Source organism: Ochotona princeps, chromosome 3, assembly GCF_030435755.1.
Source record: "Ochotona princeps isolate mOchPri1 chromosome 3, mOchPri1.hap1, whole genome shotgun sequence".
Taxonomy (NCBI): Eukaryota; Metazoa; Chordata; class Mammalia; order Lagomorpha; family Ochotonidae; genus Ochotona; species Ochotona princeps.
Window position 1 is genome coordinate 91,637,954 of NC_080834.1, and position 21,610 is coordinate 91,659,563.

Genomic DNA, 21,610 nt, shown 5'->3' on the forward strand with positions numbered 1-21,610 from the left:
AATCTGGAATATGTCACTCCATTCTCTTCTGGTCTGTAGACTTTCCTGTGAGAGGTCTCCTGTGAGTTTAACTGGCATTCCTTTATATGTCAATTGATTTTTTTTTTCACGTGCACATTTAAGGATCTCTTCCTTATGTTCGATTGAAGAGAGCTCAATTATTACATGTCATGGTGAACATTGCTTTTGGTCCACCCTGTTGGGAGTTCTGTGCCCCTCCTGGATGTTGTTTTCCAATTCTTTCTTTAGATAGGTAAACTTTCCCTTATTATTTCATTAAATACATTTTTAAACCCAGCTTCTCTTTCTGCACATTCTGGGACTCCCATAACTCTTATGTTTGGCCTTTTAATAGTCTTTCAGTTCTTGAATACTTTTTAAATCTTGATCCAGTTCTGCTTCCAGCTTTTTGTTTGTTTCCCCCCGGTGACAGGAAATATCTTCCAATTCAGAGATTCTTTCTTCTACCTCCTTCATTCTATTTTGGAGACTCTCCACTGTCCTTTTAGTTTGCTCCACTGTATTCTTCATTTCTGATATATCAGCTTTCATTTGATTCATTTCCAGTGTGACATATTTCTTAAATTCCTTGAACTCCTGTATTACGTGCTTCTTGTTGTTGATAAAAAGCTTTATAACAAGTGTTTTGAATTCTGTATTTCCCTTTTCTTGATGTCTTCCTCCGTGAACTCTGAGATTAGCAAAGGGTTTTGTTCCTTTGCTGGGGAGTTTTCAATAATATTCATTGTGCCTTTGTTTCTTCTTTTGCTCTTGGTCATTGTACTTCTGGTTATCAGATTCTTCTCTTTAGGGCAGGTTTCTCAGCTGTGTCACCAACAGGTCTATAGTTCAAATTTACTTATTGCAGTTGCTACATGGCTCTTTGCAGTCATTTGTGCCAATCCCTCCAGTGAGTTCCAGGTCTGGGTTCTTATGTTAGACTTCTACCATAGTCTCCATAACCTCAGCTCCTGGCTCACCACTCTCTACCTTTTATGATACCATGCTGAGGCTGCACCAGTCTGTACAACCTTTCTCCCACTTGTGGTTCAAGCACATCCCAGGATTAGGGAGACACCAGGTGTCTTATATAGGTTGTTATTGGTGCTGATCTTGCTGGAACCTGTTGGCTATTAGGTCTGGGAGTCACACAGACTTATTTTGACCAGTACGATGCCAAAATCGATATTATTTTCCCTGTGAGATCAGTGCAATACACTGAGCTCAGTGAGTTCACTCCCAGGTCAGCACATGTGCAGCTCACTGTTGTCCCTACAGTTTTAAAGCCTTTGACACACTGTACAAAATGGTGCCCGACGTGGCACTACTAGAGTTCTTGATCTGCTGGCCATCAGGTCTGAGGGCTACCTGGACCTATCTTGGGTGGGATGCCACGTTGTTGCAGTTCACTGAGCCAGAAATGAGTTCACTCCCAGCTCAGTGCATGCACAGTACTGTCCAATAGCCTTTGTCTCTCTAGACAAAATAGCGCCCAAATCGGCTCTAGGGGGTAGACTGGGCTGTGAAATACACCCAGTTCCTGCAATGCCAGTCTGGAACCTGTGGTCTGTCTCTGCTCCTGGTCAAATCAAACAGCTCAGCAAGATGGGCAGTTTTTTGTCTGGGTTTACCATCTGAGCTCAAGGTGAAGGTCCCTTCACATCTTGTTGCTGGTGGAGTTCCGGCTGCTGGTGCAGTTCAGATCATCAATCACTGAATGCCGCTGGGGTATCAGTCATTGCAACACCACACTGTTGTGCCTGTTGCTTTTACGAGTGTGTCAGTCTCCAGGTGTTCCTCTGCTGTAGTTCTGTCCTCTCCTATTCCTGGACTGTGTCCTCTCTGCTTCACACAGGCTAACATTTCTCTGTCTGTTTATATGTGTTCTTACTCCATTTCATCATCTTGATTCTCTTTCTTCTCTTTTATTCAGCCTCTCCCATAGAACATATGTTATTACATTTCATAATGCTCTAAGGGTTTAACTGTTACATTTTTTTTTCATTTTTTCATTCCTTTAGCTTGAATAATTTCACTTTCTATCTTCAAGTTGCTGACTTGCTTGTCAGTTACATCTGCTTTGGATATTTTCAGATATTATCATGAATATTCATTATCAATAATATTTTCAGATATTGTAATTAAAAGAACATTTATTTGAAAGTCAGAATTACAGAGAGATCTTCCATTTCCTACTTCACTCTCCAGCTTTAACAGCCAGGTATGGCCAAGGAGAAACAAGAAACTTCCTCCAGATTTTCCTCATGGATGGCAAAGCCACATACCACTACATTCTTAGACACATAAGCAGGGAGCTGGATCAGAAGTGGAGCAGCTGAGATTCGAACTGGAGTCCAAATGGGATGCCAGTACCAGAGATAGTAACTTAACTTGCTGTGGCACAGCAATTGCCTTTGTGTTTTTCTTTTTTAAAATTTTTATTTGAAAGGCAGATTTATAGAGAGAAGGAGAAAGAAAGAGAGGGAGAGAGGATAATTTCCAATCACTGGTTCATTCCCCAAATGGCCACAGCAGCTGGAGCTGAGCAAATCTGAAGCCAGGAGCCCAGAGCCTCTTCTGGGTCTCCCACAGAGGTGCAGAGTTCCAAAGGCTTGGCCCATCCTCTGCTGCTTTCTCAGGGCATATTGAACAGTCAGGACACGAACCAGTGCCCATATAGGATACTGGCACTTGAAGGTGGAAGATCAGACTGCTGAGCTATGGCACTGGCCCCTCAAATATAATTTATAATTGATCCTTATTTATAATTTCAACCTGTGCATTGATTATTCCAACATGACAAAATATTGCTCTCATAGTTTCTGTTTTACTCATTAGCATGGCTTACTTTAATTCTTTGAATATATTTAAAATACCTGATTAAAAGCTTATGTCTAAAAAAATACTATGTTTAGTAAATCCAATACCTGAACTTTGCTAGAGATAATTTCTATTGATTATATTTAACATTAAAATGAACACTCAAACATAAAGCCCACACTTGCTTTTTTTTTTTTTGCATATATACCAGTTTTCTATTGAAAACTAGACATTCAAGATAATATTGCAACTTGGGATAATAGAACTGTACCCCATTCATATCTTATTTTTTTTGCAGTTTCTGTTTGCTTAATCATTTTTATTATTCCTATGAATGTAGCACTTTCTGTCACATGTGGTCAGTCAAGATGCTATTCATTTGTCTCTGTTTATAGGACAGTCATTTCCTTAAGTACTTTGGGCTTTTTCCGCAGAGTTCTGCGCACAGGTTGGAGGTATACCTTCAATGAATCAATTGATAACTGCACCTTTTCCTACTTGTACAAAATCTCATGGTGAGCCAGAGGTGGAATTAAAGGTCTTTCTATGTCTTTTATCAGCACACACACCAGATGCATATAGCCTGCATATTTAACAACCTTCTTGATTTAAAAGACTAAGTTAGGGTTTTACAAAGGGTGTGGGGACAATCCATTCGTTAGTGTTTCCTTTAAGGTTTATCATATATTACCATTAAGATTGATGTACTATTTGTCTCAACTGTGTATCTAATGTGTTAGGCTGAATAATCTGGCTGTATATGTTTTGACAATTATCCCAGGGGAATATGCTTTTTTGTACCAGAAGAACTCTTAATCAGGTGAATACACATAACTTTGCAGATAGGTATTCTCAGAGACACTAGATAGGTCAAATTAAGACAGTTCTTAGGACATAAGGGTCTGAAAGAGTCCTGCCCCCAGGGGTTGCTAGGTAACTGGTTTTCACTGCATATGTATGCTACTGATTTTCAAGGTAACCCATGCTAACAGAGAACTGTAGATGAGGTAAAGTTAAAACTATACAAAGCTCATTCTTCTAAAACAAAATTAGGTAATTTTTTCCTTGAATAAATACTTCCTGGATTGCTACAAGTTTTTAGTTTCCTGAGTTCTCACAATATTGCCTACTTTCCTATTTCCAAAGGGAACAGATATTTTCCCCTGATACTGTGTACCTGTTAATTCTGACTCCAAGGTTTTTTTTCAATGAATATCAAATATATTATCCACCATGCTTGGCATCACTAGAAATAACATTAATTTTATTATTTTTAAATTAATTTTATTTTTACAGTATTGAAAAATGTGCTGTTCTACTACCAGATTTAGATTACAAAAGCATCTCTATCAAAATTAACTATTTCAAAGAAGTTTTAATAAAAAATATGATCAATTTTTGCGCTTTCTCAAAATAACTCCTTAAGAACATCAAGTAATAGGTTGTCTTAGGAAATTTTTAACTTTGGTCCCAGGAACACCAATAGTAGTATTTCATGAAATGTTAGAAGTACAAATTTTTAGGGCTCAACCAAGTCCCACTCAGCCAGAAACTCTAAGTATGAAGTCTAGGTATGAGGAATCTGTTTTTCAATAGAACATCAGCTGCTCTTGATAAAACCTGAACCAAAAAACTAAAATTCTGTGTAATGAAACACTTGAATGTGCTTGTTTTTATTTTATTTATTTTTGAGTATCTTTCCTTATATTTTTCTCCTTCCTATTTCAGGGCATTTCCTTGGAGAAGCAGTAAAATTTTAGTTTTGCTGTTTGCTATTATGTAAACATAATACTGTATTAAACTATACTCACATTAGGGCAATAAACTGCTCTGTGCTATGTGAAACACTTAGTTTTAAAATACAGAGTAAGGAAATGTCTAGACACGGGGCTTACAGTGCTAACACCAGGAAAAGTTATGGGTGAACCTAGTCATTGGTGAACCTGGTAGTGTCCTTTAGCACCGTCAGTGACCCATATAAAATGATTCTACATGGACAATTAAAAACATCTATTTTTGCTTTGAATTTCTCACAGCAAACTATAAGCCAGCTGAGAATTTATTTTGACACAATATGTGAAGTGAGACTCTAAGCTAATTTTATTCTCCCAAATAACTAATTTGTCCCAACAAAAGTCATTTTAAAAGCAAGCATTTTTTACCACTAATTTGTTCCTATGCTTCTAAATCTGTATTGTTAAAAACATGAAATCTACTCACATTTAAATTTAACATAGATTTTTTTAAAACAAAAATTCCAAAAATAAAATTCATTGAAAAATTACATAAAAATGCACAAACTTGAACCAATTCAGTTGAAAGAATTTTGACAACTATATATTCCCAAACACCACTATTCCTAGTAAGATACATGCCTTTTTCCATTTAGCAACCCAACAAGATCCACTGTGCACTCTCACACACTGGTCTTAATCACTGGTAACCTGCTTTCTGAATTCTGTCACCACATAGTGTTGCTTATTCATGATTATCAGGTAACTGGAATCACAGAGTATCGTTTGCAGTGCCTTTTTAGCTTAACATAATATTTTTAACAGTTTATTGATGTTGCTCCATGTTTCAGCCACTTGCTCCGTTTCCTTGCTGGGCAATTTTACACTGTACACACACACCACAATTTATTTTGGTATTTTCCTATTAAAGGCAAAGGGACTATTTCCAAATTTGAAGTATAATCAATAAGGCTGTCACAAATGTTTATGGACTTAAGCTTTCATTATGTGTCTTGGGGGAGAAACAAAGAAGCAACTAAATGTGTACCTTTAACTTTATAAAAAACCCCGTGAAAGTTCTTATAATAGTGGTGCTACCATTTCATTTGCCCATCCATATTGAATGAGAGTTGCAGTTGTACCACATCCTTACCAAATGATGGTTTTTGGTGATTTGTTTTCATAATCGCTTTAAAATAAATGGCTATATTTATTCAGGCCTAATTTTTTTTTATTGCTTAGCTGAAAGTTGTGAAAAATCTGTAAGATGTATCGGCGCCACTACTAAGAAATCACAGAACAATTATATCACTCCTGCCCAAATTCCTCCAAACCCCTTAATTTATTGCAGTTTGTATATTTCCCTGATACCAAATATGAAACCTATTTTATGTGCTTATCAGCCATTAAGATACATTCTTTTTTTTTTTTTTTTTTTTTTAGATTTTTATTATTATTGGAAAGCCGGGTATACTGAGAGGAGGAGAGACAGAGAGGAAGATCTTCCATCCAATGTTTCACTCCTCAAGTGAGCTGCAACGGGCCAGTGCTGCGCCGATCTGATGCCGGGATCCAGGAACCTCTTCTGGGTCTCCCACACGGGTGCAGGGTCCCAAAGTTTTGGGCCTTCCTCGACTGCTTTCCCAGGCCACAAGCAGGGAGCTGGATGGGAAGTGGAGCTGCCAGGATTAGAACCAGCGCCCATATGGGATCCCGGGGCATTCAAGGCGAGCACTTTAGCTGCTACTCCACGCCACCGGGCCCCAAGATACATTCTTTCTGTGAAATATCTGCTTAAAACTTTTATACATTTTAAGTTACCTTTTTTCTAACTGACTTATGGGAGAGCTGGTTATACATTACAAGTTTAAGTACAGTTAGAGCTATTAACTGAAAAAGTAACACATATATATACACACACACACACGTGCACACATATACAAAGAACAGAAATAGCTTACTTTTTGGTTTCTTAATGAATTTTTTGCTGAAGATTTACTTTTTACTTGAAAAATTACTGAGAGAGAAGGATAGATAGATTTATCGTTTGGTTCATTACACAAATGGTCACCATGGCCAGAGTTGGGCTAGTCCAAAGCTTGGTTAAGTCTCCCAAGTAGGTGCAGGGATCCAAGAATTTTATGCTACTTTACAAATTGTCTAAGAGGGGCCCGGCGGCGTGGCCTAGCAGCTAAAGTCCTCGCCTTGAACGCCCCGGGATCCCATATGGGCACCGGTTCTAATCCCGGCCGCTCCACTTCCCATCCAGCTCCCTGCTTGTGGCCTGGGAAAGCAGTCGAGGACGGCCCAAGGCCTTGGGACCCTGCACCCGTGTGGGAGACCCGGAGGAGGTTCCAGGTTCCCGGCATCGGATCGGTGTGCACCGGCCCGTTGCGGCTCTCTTGGGGAGTGAATCATCAGATGGAAGATCTTCCTCTCTGTCTCTCCTCCTCTCTGTATATCCGGCTTTCCAATAATAATAAATCTTTAAAAAAAAAATTGTCTAAGAAACAACTTATAATTCCATTTTCTTGTGATTTGTACTTTTACGGTCTTATTTTGTTTCTATTTATGACATAACCACCGCAGTATATTACTCTTTTTGTGTTAGACAACAAATAGTTTATAATAATATATGTAAAATTCTATTTAAGAATTAGATCTTGTATATCTATCATATATTTATATACCCTGTTTTCCTAAACCTCCTTTTGCACATATAAGAATTGGTCTAATTTTTCTTCAACAACAAAAAAAACTTCTATGCTGTTTCTTATGTTTCCTCTAGACAAATTCTACTGTTATATGCAGGAAAATATTTTCATACTCATTTCTGATGAATAATTTCATAGCACAAAGGATTCTGTGCTGACAGTTTTCCTTTCAGCAGTTTAAATACACCTATCAACTGTATAATGTCTTCTACAGTTTGCAGAGAAGTCAGCTGTCGACTGTATTGTTGTTCCTGTCTGTAATCTGCTATTTTTAAGATTTGCTCTTCGGTGCTAGCGTTGTGGTGCCATAAACTGCTGCCTGCAATGCTGGCATCCTACACTGGTACCAGTTTCAGTGCACACTGCTCTGCTTCTGCTCCAGCTCCCTGGTAATAAATACACTTGGAAAAGAAGGAGATGCCCCAAGTACTTGGGCTCTGGCCACCTGTTTGGGAGACAGCGATGGATTTTAGACTCCTGGATGCAGTCTGACCGAGTCTCGGCCATTGTAGGTACTTGGAGAGTGAAACAGTGGACGGAAATTCTGTCTCTCAAAGTCAGCTAGCTAGCAGACAATCAACCAATCAATCAGACAACACAGCACAACACAGTGGCTAAAAACTTCTGTCTGTACCATTTAATAGCTCATATATTAACTACAACGGGAAAAATAACGTCTAAATTTAGTGTAACAATTGGAAAAGTGATGGTAAGAATGATACTCTTGAAAAGCCTATCAAAAATGTAAAAGAGTTCACTGGATACCACTTTCTAACAGTGCAGTATTCCTATGTATATAGGAATACTGAAAATATTGCTGAAAACAAGCTCACCACAAAAAATTTAGAATATGAGAACATAATCCACAATGGGGTACCATAAAGTATATGCTAGAAATCTATGAACTTAGAACAGATATTAAATGCAGAAAACAGAATAAGTATGTTTAGAAGAATCTAGAAGCATGTAAGAAGTTGTAAGTATTGAAGACCCACTCAAACTTGCTCACCTTACGTAAATAAAATAACTTTTCTAAAAAGACCTCTCAAAATTAGCAAGGCAAACAGAGAGGAGGGAAAAAAAAAGGACCAGAAAAACTTTAGAAATCAGTACTTTAAAATTAAAAATCTTAGTTTTGGCTTACACATTAGATATATATATACAAATAGACCTGTAGAAATTACTGAATTGAAGTACAAGGATACACAGTTGAGGAATATGAAATGGGTTAAGAAGACATGAGAACATTTGAAAACGCAAAACGGAAAGGGCAGTAAGGGATAAGAAGTTTTCAGGACTGTTGAAGATATGATTCCTCTGGTTCAACGAATTTAATGAATCACAAACAGAAAAATCAAGTGCTAAGTAACACCCATTTTAGGGAAACTGCAGTACAGCAAAGACAAGATATTAAAAGCAATCAGCAAAAAGCATAATCATATACAAACCAGACAGACAACAAGCCTTTGTGTTAAATAGCCTAAGAAAGCAATAGCTGTCAACCTACAGTTCTAGACTGAACTAAATTTACAAGTGAGGACAAAATAAAGCTATTTTTAGACAACATCTACAAGTATTTTAGACTCCTGAAAAAAGCAAATTAAGGATGCATGACTAGGACATTCTACTACCCTGTGAAGGACAGAAGGCAGAAAAATGTAAAATTTTCACAACAATCAGCAATTTTATACAACAAATAACTGCAATCCAAATGCTTTCAGTGGCCCACCAAAGAAACACAGAAGAAAGAAGTAAGATAAAAGAAAGTATGGCTAAAAAAGCAGTATAACTTGTGAGTTAACTACATACAAACAAAAAATAGACTACATTAAGAGTTTAAAAAAATTAGTAAAAATACCACAAACAATCACTCATGTGGTAGACGGAGACTGCACACTTGGGTTCCCAGTTTTGGTTCCCCAGCTATCTCAGTCACTCAGCCAGAGGATAAGGGTACATTCTTTGCCTCTCAAATAAACACATAAAAGAAAAAAATGTTGGTCTTAAAACGAGAATACATGCTTCATCTATAAAAACTAACCCTTCATAAGAAAGTTGATTGCCAAAACAAAACTTATCATATAGAATGTACATCTACAATTAAGTCGAAGATAACAAGGATAACTTCAGAACAAAAGAAAAAAACTCAATAATTAATAGATACCAGTTACAATTACACAAACGTCTAGAAAAACATGTCCTACCGATATAATACGATCTCCTTTTCTGAGCTCTCCACTTAGATCAGCAGGTCCTCCAGCCAAGATAAAGGAAATAAATATTCCTTCTCCATCTTCACCTCCTACAATGTTGAAACCAAGGCCTGTTGAGCCACGATGAAGAACAACTTTTCTAGGTTCCCTAAAAATTAAAAAAATATTGAATGCTTTGGAAATTTTACAAAGACCTATCAGAGAGAACTCCCAACTGGCAATTTTTATGTTATTAGACTTCAAGGAAAGCTAGATGAAATGCAAAAGGTTTAAAATATTCTTTCTTTCTTTTTTTTTTTTTAAAGATTTATTTATTTTATTAGTCAGATATACAGAGAGGAGGAGAGACAGAGAAGAAGATCTTTCGTCTGATGTTTCACTCCCCAAGTGAGTGCAACGGCTGGTGTTGTGCTGATCCGAAGCCAGGAACCTGGAACCTCTTCTGGGTCTCCCACGCGGGTGCACGGTCCCAAGGCATTGGGCCTTCCTCGGTGGCTTTCCCAGGCCAACAAGCAGGGAGCTGAATGGGAAGTGGAGCCACCGGGATTAGAACCGGCGCCCATATGGGATCCCGGGGCGTTCAAGGCGAGGACTTTAGCTGCTAGGCCACGCCGCTGGGCCCAAGATATTCTTTCTAAGCCTATAAATGAGACTACAGAAAATTTTATACATCTAATTTTATATAAAAGGTTTCAGTGTTAGAAAAAACATCAGCTGAAAACAAAAAGGGAAAAAAATTTGGAAACTTGAAAATTTAATAAAGAGCCATTAATCTATAAGTATGCACAGAGTACCTACTGCACACAATGCAGTTGTATCCCTGACGACTTATCTGAGTCTGTAAAATGCAGTTTTCCTTCATTTTAGGAAGGTTCTTTCTCTAGTACCAACAAGACAAATCATAACTAACTTAACCCATTCATAGCAATCCCATTCTTTTTGGCTAAGCTTGATGGACCCATTTCCAGACTTTTCATATGAAATTATGAAATACAATGCTAAAGCCTCTATTAAATTTATTTACTGTTAATCCCAAGATTCTCTATTGTTTCTCCCACATTGAAATCTCTGAAATACAACTTCCCACTGATATTTTTGCACAACTCTTGGGAGTTAGACACAGTGTGAACACCATTTACATCTTCTGGTAAGACCATAAAAAGCTAAGAAAATTTTGGATTTAATGAAATGCAGAGTATCATTTGATAATATTATTAAACAGTATATACTATATTTGCAAATATTTTAAAATCCATTTTCTAAAAAGTTAAGAAAGCATTAGGCTTAATAATATCAAATACTTTTAAGGAATGATTTTTATGAATCCTTTCATAAAAACAGCATTTACCTTCTTAAACACATCTCTACTCAAAACTGAAAGCAGAATTTTTTTTCAAACATTAATTTTTTATTTATTTGAAAGGCACAATCACAGAGAAAAGGAAAGGGAGAGGCGGGAAGATAAAGATATCTTTATCTTTATATCACCCTCCAAATAGCTGAATTGGCTAGGGCTGAACCACAGTCCAAAGTCAGGACTCACCACCACATTTCCAGAACTTTCCTCCTTGTCTCATGAGCATTCCTGCCCCATTATTACAAGACAAAAGAGAAACACTTCCTTATATACTTTGGGCAGATACTCTTGTCCTAAGAAAGCCTACTCTTATTCAGTGTATTTTCACTTACAAAAAGCTGCTTGTTGCTTTAGTAAACCTTTGCTCATCCCAGGATTCTTTCTTGCGGCAGCATCAAAGCCTGGACACACTTTCTGGTAACATTTCATAAGTAGGCTATATATCACAGTATTTAGCTGGAGTGATGAAAAATGAAGAAAGGAGCACTGCCTGGAGATTAATAGCCTTGAATATTCTTGTCACTAATAAATCAGAAAGCTATTCTTTGTGCTCATTTTCATTCCAACAGAAGCACTGAGCATCAGTTAAGTTTCCAATATTGCTAAACTCTGAAGAAAGGAACAAAAGACATTTTTACTTGTCCTTAAGAGATTAAAAAAAAAAAAATCATTTACTCCTAGAGTTAGGAGTCTGACAAATAAAGAATAATGATAACAATGGTAATAAGACAATCAGATCTAAAATATTTTCGATTTTTTGCTCACTTCATTAGAATTCTTTGGGACTAAAAAAGCTAATTTATGAGCCTGGTGCCATGGCTAAATTGGCTAATCCTCCCTTTGCAAACCTGGGATCCTATACTGGTGCTTTTGTGCCTTGGCAGCTCCATTTCCCATCTAGCTCCCTGCTTGTGGTCCAGGATAACAGTGGAGGATGGCCCAAGGCCTTGGAACAATGAACCTGTATGGGAGACCAGGAAGATGCTCCTAGCTCCTGGCTTCAGATTGGCTCAGCTACAACTGTTGTGGCCATTTGGGGAGTGAACCAGCAGATGCAAGATCTTTCTCTCTATCTCTACCTCTCTCTGTAAATATGCCTTTCCCATAAAAATAAACAAATCTTAAAAAACAAAAGCAGCTAACCTACAAACTTTGGTGAAGTTACTAACGTCAGTTCAAAGAATATTTCAGTTGTCAAGATATCAAGGCTATATATCAAAGAAAGAAAATATTGCTTGCTGAATTCTGAATATGAATCAAGTAACTGCCACAATATAGTATTTTATGGCCCATATTAAATAAAAACTATACAAATTAAAAATATATATAAATACAGTCTTAGGTTGGTTATATTTAAGCTAATTTCTAGGGACAGTTTACGAAACCTAAAAAAGTCATCATTAGAAAAGAAGCAGTATTTATTTACAAGACAAAACTTCTTTGTACTTAGGCTCATGAATGAAGCCTCTAACGAAAAAAGCTCAGGATTATTTATTTCCTTTATTTTCTGCAATATCAAAGGTTTATTTCAATAATAACAAGTACCACAAAGAGGTTGTACTATTAGTAAACTAGGAATAAAAAATGATAAAACTACTCCTGACTATGCATTCCAAGTACCCAAGTAAGCTACACACTTCAGCTGAAACTTACAAAGGCACAGCACAAATGACATGAATCTTTACCAAAGTATCAAAAATTTTAATTACCTTTCATGGCTGATTAAAATTTCATCTAACAGTTAAAGAAAGAAAGATGAATGAGAGATGTGGAACAGTGGATAAAGTGATGCCAGTATCCTGTATAGGTGCCTGTTCTAATCCAGATGCTCCAATTCCAGATTCAGTTCTTTCCTACTGTGCTTGGGAAACCAGCCTAAGTGTGTGGTCCTTGCACCCATGTGGGAGAGTCCCATACGAAGCTCTTGGCTTTGGCCTTGCCCAGACCTAGCCGCTGCAGTCATTGGAGAGAATGAAGCAGTGGATAGGAGAGCAATCTCTTCTTCTCTCTTTGTAATTCTTTCAAATAAATAACAATTTTCAATACATATATTTTCTTTAAAGGAAAAATGTTAAGCTTCTAACCTTGTAATTTCATCATCTCCAAGCATTCCTTTAGAAACAGGTGAGTATCTGGCTGGTGATGTGGGCGTCTGGCCCAAGTAGGAAGATGGGCTAACATGGTTGTCAACAGGCTGAGAAGAAGCTTCAAAACAAAGAGAAAGAGAGTTACTTATGACAAAACCAAAAAGAAACAAGATACTCAGTACCTCATTTGTAAATTTTATAGTTAGCTGATTGTGTAATTCATATTTGCTTCTCTGCATATCAGAATTTGGTAGAGAAGACATATTTATTACCTAAAAAACTGGACAGTCTTCAGGATAAAACAGGTTTAGATATACTCAGGTTAATAAAGCAAATTTATCTCATTTGGCTTGAGAAAATACAACTAAAGAAGAGTTTCATCTGAACTACCTTATAAAATTCAGGAAAATTCAGGCAAGATAAATTGAAAGGATTATCATATCAAAAACAAAGAACAGAAAAGCTGAAGTTCAATAACATTTTCATTAAAGTTATTTTACAGCTTACTATTTCTAAAAGTATATATATTTAAAAATTTACTCAAATTTTGATTGTGAATTAATGAAAATCTGAAGCGAAAACAGGGTAAAAAAAATACACACACACACACACACACACACACACACACACCCCGATATGTCCATTGGTTTATTTCAATAATAACAAGAATCACAGAGGGGTTGGGGGTTATCCTTCTAGTAAAAGCTACGAATAGGAAATGATAAAGCTATTCCTGACCATGCTTTCCAAATATCCAAGCAGGCTACATACTTCAGTTGAAAGTTACAAAGGCACAGCATAAAATACATAAATCCTTACCAAAACACAGGAAAAGCAGTATTCAGCTTGAAACTTTAACTATGATAGTTATTATGAAAAATAAGCTATAATATGTATTATCAAACATTAAACTCTTCTTTCATTAAATTATTGAGTTATTGTCCACAAAGCACTATGAATCTATATTTGGGTAAAAAGAAAAAAAAAACTTAAGGAGCATTAAAGGGATCTTTTATGCTGGTTTACTCCCCAAATGGTAACAATGCCCAGGGCTGGGACATGTCAGAGGCCTGAAACTCTTGAGGTTTTCCATGTGAATGGCTGGGGGTTGATTTTTCTAAGCACTTCAGCAGGGTGCTAGATTGAAAGTGGAGCAGCTAGGACTTGAACCTTTGCTCACACGAATGCAGGTGTTACAGACGGTGGCTTATTTGTGCCACAATGTTGGTTTTTCCAAGGACTCTTTAAATGGATATTAACTGTCCTCCAAAGTCTTTCTTGGATGAGATGTAAGAAAATCTGTGCTTTTTTTTTGTTATTAAAAATTTATTTATTTTTATTGCAAAGTCAGATATCTATATATAGAGAGAGGAGGATAGACAGAGAGGAAGATTTTCCGCCCGATGATTCACTCCCCAAGTGACCACAACAGCTGGTGCTGTACCATCCAAAGCCAGAGGAGCCAGAAACCTCTTCCAGGTCTCCCATGTGGATACAGGGTCCCAAGGCTTTGGGCCATCCTTGACTGCTTTCCCAGGTCACAAGCAGGAAGCTGGATGGAAAGCGGAGCTGCCAGGATTAGAATCAGGGCCCATATGGGATCCAGCACATTCAAGGTGAGGACTTTAGCCACTAGGTCACCATGCCAGGCCCTATCTGTACTTTTAAAAAGAAGTTAGTATGTAACACTAAGCAACAGATATCCTCATGAATCTCTACAATCACCAGACTTCTCAAGTTCAGTTTACTGATACTTGACTATTAATTTCATGTGCTGTATTATCATATCTTCATGGTGCCAAAACAAAACAAACAAAAAATCAGAAAAAGAAGCAAACCCTGTAACAGCTGGATGAAAAATATAGTAAAAAACGTCAAAGTCAGAAAATGTACCTCTTCACTGCCATATCCACACTGCCCATTAGTCAAGGGCTCCTTTCTAGGGTACTTAATCTTATATGTGAGGCACAATATCTCAGAAGGGACTAAAAATAAAATACTATTTCTTATACTCAAAATCTTATATGAAGCCCAATTCATTTTCCTTAGATATCAAGATTAAAGACCCAAGACCTCTAACATTTCAGTGAAAATCAAGTTAAGGAGATTGAAGTGAAAGCAGAAAGAGATTGGAGGACAGATCATAAGTTTAACAATGTCTTCCAGCTGAAGAAGTGCAACTTCCCCTACTGAGCCATGTGTGAGCAGTGGTTGGGTACGGACAAGCCTTGGCTGGGTTGAAACATCCAACACTAAGAACTGGAATGGATTGAAGGCCAGCAATGAGGGCTGGCCCATGGAACCACCAGTATGTGCAAGACCTGGCATAGGGAGAGGGTCTGAAGGAAGAGCTTGGGAAACTCCTCTGTCGGAACACAGTCCCTACAGATGAGCGCAAGAACCAAGATAAGGAACAACCCAGACCAGGCCAGAGGAAGGTACCCACCATCATACATATGGCATAGGTGGGTGGCAGACCAGGCTGAACCCGTTCACTTCAACTGCTGGCAAATCTGAGCACCAGCATAGAGTGTGGGTCAGGCCAGCTTTGGTCGCAACATATACCAGTGCACGTTAAGGATTGCTAAGGTGAGGCGAGCCGTACCAGATGTGGTTGCAGCACCCAAACAGCACACGTGAGAACCAGGCAGGGAGGGGGCATACCTGGCAGGGAGAATGTGGAGGGTTCCCCTGCTGGACAACCAGCTGGGATTGGCACAGACCAGACCAGGCAGAGCTACAATACCTGTGAGCCTCAGGTGAGATGGATCAGGAAAAAGACGGGCTGGGGTGATTGTTCCTACTGGTGCAAACATAAATTAGAGTGAGTGAGGGTTAGTTGGGCTTTGCTGCAGTGTCAGCTGGCAGATGCTGGCAATGGGGGCCAATTCTGTCAAGTTAAATGCCAGAACCACCTGGAAAGTGCATAATCTGGGAGTGGGAGTGGTCTAGTAGGGAGATAGAGGGCACCTCCCTCATGGGTTACCACTCCCACTGGACAGCACGAAAACCAGGACTGGGGCAGGGGTGGCTAGACAGAAAGGCACCTGCCAGTATGTGTGTGGGCTGGATAGTAGGGCAGGTTAGGCGGAACTAGGCGTCAATGTCCACTGACATGTATGAGAGCTAAATGGGATAGGGGACAGACTGAACAAACCTGCAGTACATACTGGCAAGCATGGGAACCAGGGTAGGGGGTAGGCCTGGTGTGGGTTATGGGGAGTCGCCCCAACTAGGCTGCAGCTCCCACTGGTTTGCGTGAGGGCTGAGTATGAAGTGGGCAGGATCAGGCTGGACACAACACCCATTGATTCAAGAGGAAGACAGGGCTGGAAACAGAACTGACCCAGCAATTGCAACCACCAGCATAGGCATAAACTGATTGGGGCGATGGGCTCTGCTGGACCCTGTACTGGCAAGCACACACAAAAATCAGGTCTGGGATCACCTCAGACGAAGTTTCTCTGGGGATTCCTCCAACTGAACTGCTGATCTCAGAACTCCAACCATGAGGACACTATGTCAGCCAGTGGGTTCTGAAGAGATTTCATTGTGCTTGGAATGGCAAGATTGGCAGCAATTCAGAACTGTTGAACTATCAAAACTGCATGAGCCGGACCCTTGGAGTGTGCCTCACATTGGGGACCTGGGATGGGTGAGAGGCTGGGTGGGCCTTTTCCCTTTATCTCTTCCCTTACCCTGGGATACAGAAAAAATAATGATATTAATGTGAGAACAATGGTATTACCCACTTTCCTGTAGCCCTTGACTCTTTGTGCCCTAATCAACTAAGTAAGATTATTAAAAAAAAAAGTGCAACTTGAAAGTGAGAAGATATATAATAAAGTGTCAGCAGAGAAACCATATTTTTTATATTATATTGTATCAATTGTTTTTAAACTTTGACATCCGTTGACTTGTCATACTGCTTCTACCAGAAACATACTCTGTTGGTACTTGACAATCACCATATGAACACGTGTGATCTAGTACTCTCTGTTGAGATAACAAGTCAGAAGTCTGGGCCCAGCTTAAGCCTTCACTGACAAACTCAACCAACCATATAGGGTTAAAATAAAACAAATTTTACAAAAATTTGCAGAGATTACAAAAAGAGGATATGGTCTTTATCTACTTCTCTCTGAAAATCTGCCTTTGAATACAAATACATCTTTTAAAAAAGCTAGCTTTATTTTATTTTGTTTTGTTAATTTGATAGAGGGAACAGTGAGATTATACATACTCCATTAGTTCATTTTCCAAATACAAAGACAGAAACAAAATTAGGATCTGAAAACACATCTCAGGTTTTCTATGTGGGAGACAGTGACCCAGTTACTCCATCCATTGTTACTGCCTTCAGGAGGCTGGAGGCAGGAGTCCAGCTGCCATTCAATCCCCGCTACTCCAACATGCAATATTGGTATCTTAATGGCTAGGCCAAAAATCTAGCCTTTTAAGGTCAAAACACTTAATCTGATAGAGAGTTATCTACAAAAGACCTAATGGTAGTACTATATGCAATGGCAAAGTATCTTTCTACCCACAGTTTACAAATAGAGTGATATTAGTTACTGACAATTCTATTCAATTGGAGGACTTATCAGTACACTAGATAAGCAAAGGGGAAAATAAACAGTATAAAAATGGGAAATAAAGAAGTAAAACTGATATCATTTATAAATCACTTGGTTATATGAGGGTGCTCTATAAAGTCTGTGGGAAACAAAATTAGGGTAGATGTTGTAACAAAGTGAGTTAAGCTGCCACTTGAGATGCCCACATTTTACAGTGTCAGTTCCAGTCCCAACTCTTCCATTTCTGAACTGGCTTCCTGCTAATGCACTCTGGGAGGCAGTGGATGAGAGACATGGATCAAAGTTGCATATTCCTAGTTTTGGCCTGGTCCTGCCTTGCCTGCTTCAGGTATTTAAGGAATGAACTGGGGGTGGAAGATCAATTTCTCTCTCCCTTTCTTTCTCTGTCTTTCAAATCGATAAAAACTAAACCACAAACCAAACCAAACCAAAGAAAAAACCCCATCACCAACAACATAGCATTAAAAAAAACATACTTAAAGAATGTTTATATGCATGACATAAATGTAAAACATTTGAAATCTATGTGAACAAGAAATATTTAAAAAGTTCAGGGACAAATGTATTTTTCTTCTGAGTATGTTTCTTTTTTTGATGTGAAGGAATTGTTTACATGGCAGAGTTTCACTGAATCAGTACTGGAATTTTGCAAATGAAGAAGAAAGGGGCAAAATATTAGATATGAGTATTAGGACAAAGTATGAATTCTAAGAACTATAGTACGAGTATGATTTGGTCCCCCAAATTCATGCAGATGTTTAATCTGAGTCCTAAATTGATGATACTAGGACAGTGGAAACTTAATCCAATTAGGGTGTTTAAGAGGGGCCTAGTGAGGGGTCTTACAGATCATTGCAAGCATGATCTTGGAAGTAATTCTCACAAGGGGTGGAAAAAAATCTGGGATGACCCCAACCTCCTCCTGTTCCTGGCTTGTCATGTGACACTTCCTTTGCAACGGTTCTACCCTTACCAGATATCAAACCAACAAACCAGCTCATTTAACCAACAAACCATGAACTAAAATAGACCCTTTATCAAGTCAGCTGCTTGGACACCTATGCACAGTAATGGAAGTAGAACCATGGGTGATACAACAGGGTAATGAAATGATAATGTAAAATGACTGAAAGTCAAAGTGCGGTAGAACTGTTACAATAATGATGAATTAACTAAGGGCTACAGTCAGATAACAGTATAATTTAATTTGAGATTTCAGAAATGATGAGGTATTGATCTACAGTACGATCTAAAATATAACTTGGGACCAAATATCTGGGTTGAAATAGAAGTTGGGGAAAAGAGAGATCAAGAAACCAAAAACCCAGGGTATCAGATGAATCAGCCATCTATGTGGATTTTGTACATTATTGAAAATGATAATGTGAAAGCCAAGAATGTGTAGCAAGAAAAATGATAAGCTTGGCACATCAATCGTTGGGACCCAAGCAAGATTGAAGACATTATAGATAATTATCAAATAGTAGATGGAGAGAAAGCTGAAGAGTTTGACATGAGAGGCTAAAAATCACTTACATATAAAAAATAAAAATGTTTTGAAAATCACATATAGTTTATGAATTACATATGTAGAAGACTATAAGCCCAGAATAAAATTTATAACTTGTTGCCTTGGAAGGGAGGGGAATAGGAATGAAAACATGATAAAGCTGAACTAGCAAGGTGAATTGCTACTTTTTCCTAATTGACTATTACTTTACCAATCAATAGTAGTAAAAAATACATAAATATTGGAACTGGCATTGCAGGACAGCAGATTAAGTCAGCATCTGTGATACTGGCATCCCAGTATGAGTGCTAGTTCAAGTACTGGTCAACTCATTTCTAATCCAATTCTCTGCTAATATGTCTGGAAAAGCAGTCAAAGACGCTATGAGTGCCTTGGCTCCTGCGACCCAAGTCTGTGTGGAGCTCCAGGCTTTTGGCTCTGGCCTGGCGATGCCTTAGCCTTTGTGGTTATTTGGGGAATAATTAGGCAAGTGGAAGACCTCTCTGTCTTTTCTTCTTTCTCTATTACTCTGCCTGTCACATAAAATAAATAAATCTTAAAAAAAGAAATATCCTACCTATGTCTATAAGAAACAACCAACATTCAATTATTATTCCTTATAATTACCTCTTCCATGTTTAAGTTTTGTGTAAAAAAGTATAATTCAACTAGGAAATAATATTTTTTTCAGGCTAACATTTTTGTAAGCAGCAGTATGGCTACCTGGATATTTGGCCATAATCAAGACCTCAATTCTTTATTTGTGGAGCAACTGTTACAAATAGGAACAAGGTAGAGTTGAAGACACCAGCAATATTCAAAATAAACATGACTTGATAAATAAAACATCAATAAAATTGCTTATTCAATCACAAAAATACACAATTTGTGTACAAGATCAAGTGTTTGCAAGAATTTCAAGTACCAATATTCTTGTTTTATGTGAAAGAAGTGTTACGACATCATATTTGTCCCTTAGAAAGAATGAATATTATTAAGGAAATGATTCTATTGTATGTGAACAATAAGTCAATGAGCAGTTAAAAATAGATAATCTAAGGAAAATATACAGATTTTAACTATAATCTGTATTTGTCTTATAAGGATTAGTGTCAGTGGTGGATTTTGACAGTTTTAACATCGAAAACATCATTTACAAAAGGTATAAAAATGATTTAATATAGAATATTTTTAAAAATTCTGTAATTCTGAAAAGGATCATCAAAAGCGAATGTACAAGAAAAACATTTACAATTACTTTGGGTTCCATTAACTCAACACACAAATAAATCTTTTGTTTTGCAATCAAAACAAACATCAGTGGTTTACACATTGTGACAAATACGTCACAGTAATATGTTAACAGTAAGAGAAGATGTAATGAGAACTCTTTGTACTACTTCACAATTTTTGCTTTTAATACTTAAACCTCTGAAATTTTAAGTTTTTGAAATCTATGTTTAAATCTCTTTCTAAATTGTACATTAAAAAACCGACAAAAACCATCAATGTATCTAAGAACTTTGATATCAATTTGATTCAAATAAATGGAACAGCATACAAATATGGTTATGTAATATATTAGGAGTACCAAAAAAAATACTAAGAGTACATATTAATTGTTCTCATGAAGTTGAGATTTTAAACTCCAAAGTTGAGAAATATTAAAACCAGTATTCAATATGTAGTCTATAAGCGAGCAATACTATAAACATCAGAATTACTATGACAGCTAACAGAACTAAATTACATGTAAAAGCAGTTTCTGTGCAAAACCTCAAAACTATAAGAAAACAAACCAAAAAAATCTGTATTATTTTCAAATACTCTTTGGTAACCAATGTTTTACACGTTGAAATTAACTAGTACAATAAAATAGTAAAGGTGAAACGATCCCTCTTCCTTAATAGGGAGATTCTCAAAAGTGTTTTAAAGCTACTACATTAAAATGCTTAATAGATTTAAAAAATACATTTCATTAAAATGTATCTTATCTAAAGCAAGACAAACTTAAGTATTAAGTAAATGCAAGCAGGCAGACTTACAATTAGTGATATCAGGTGGTGCATAGCCATCATTCATATACATACTTGTGGGTTTTGCCACTTTCAAGTACACAAAATCAGATGTATTCTTTAAGGCAGTTACTGCTTCCTCGTGAGTAACTTCTTCCAAACACACACTATTCACCTGAAGAAAAAAATTCCCAAAGATCATTGTTTTAAGACATTCTTTCTGATTTTTGTTATCAATAATTATACCAAAGGTAGGGAAAATAAGCAATTTAAGGGAAGTAAAAGTGTGTGGAAAGAAAAAAAATGATTTTTAGAGAAAGATTTATTTTCATTTGCAAGGCCGATTTTACAGAGAGAGTTTTCCATCTCCTGGTTCACCCCCTCAAATGACCAGAGCTGAGCTGATCCCAGGCTGAGAACTAGAAGCTTCAACCAAGTCTTCACATGAATGCAGATTCCCAAGGATTCAGGCCTTCTCTGCTACTCTCTCAGTGACAGGCAAGCAGCTGAACTTGAAGTACAGCAGCTGGGATACAAACTGGCATTCACATGGGATGTTGCCG

The 21,610-nt window shown here is 37.5% G+C and overlaps 1 protein-coding gene across 15 annotated transcripts in view; it reads right to left on the bottom strand.

The window, feature by feature from the left end:
- DLG1 (discs large MAGUK scaffold protein 1) overlaps nt 1-21,610 on the bottom strand; it is a 213,371-nt gene that overhangs the window by 52,488 nt on the left and 139,273 nt on the right. For all 15 annotated transcript variants that reach the window (XM_004577810.4, XM_058662092.1, XM_004577809.3 and 12 more), the window contains 3 exons: nt 21,078-21,222; nt 12,922-13,042; nt 9,472-9,628 (listed from right to left, as the gene is read on the bottom strand). In XM_004577810.4, coding sequence (XP_004577867.2) covers nt 9,472-9,628; nt 12,922-13,042; nt 21,078-21,222 — 423 coding nt within the window. The remainder of the gene's footprint in view (nt 1-9,471; nt 9,629-12,921; nt 13,043-21,077; nt 21,223-21,610) is intronic.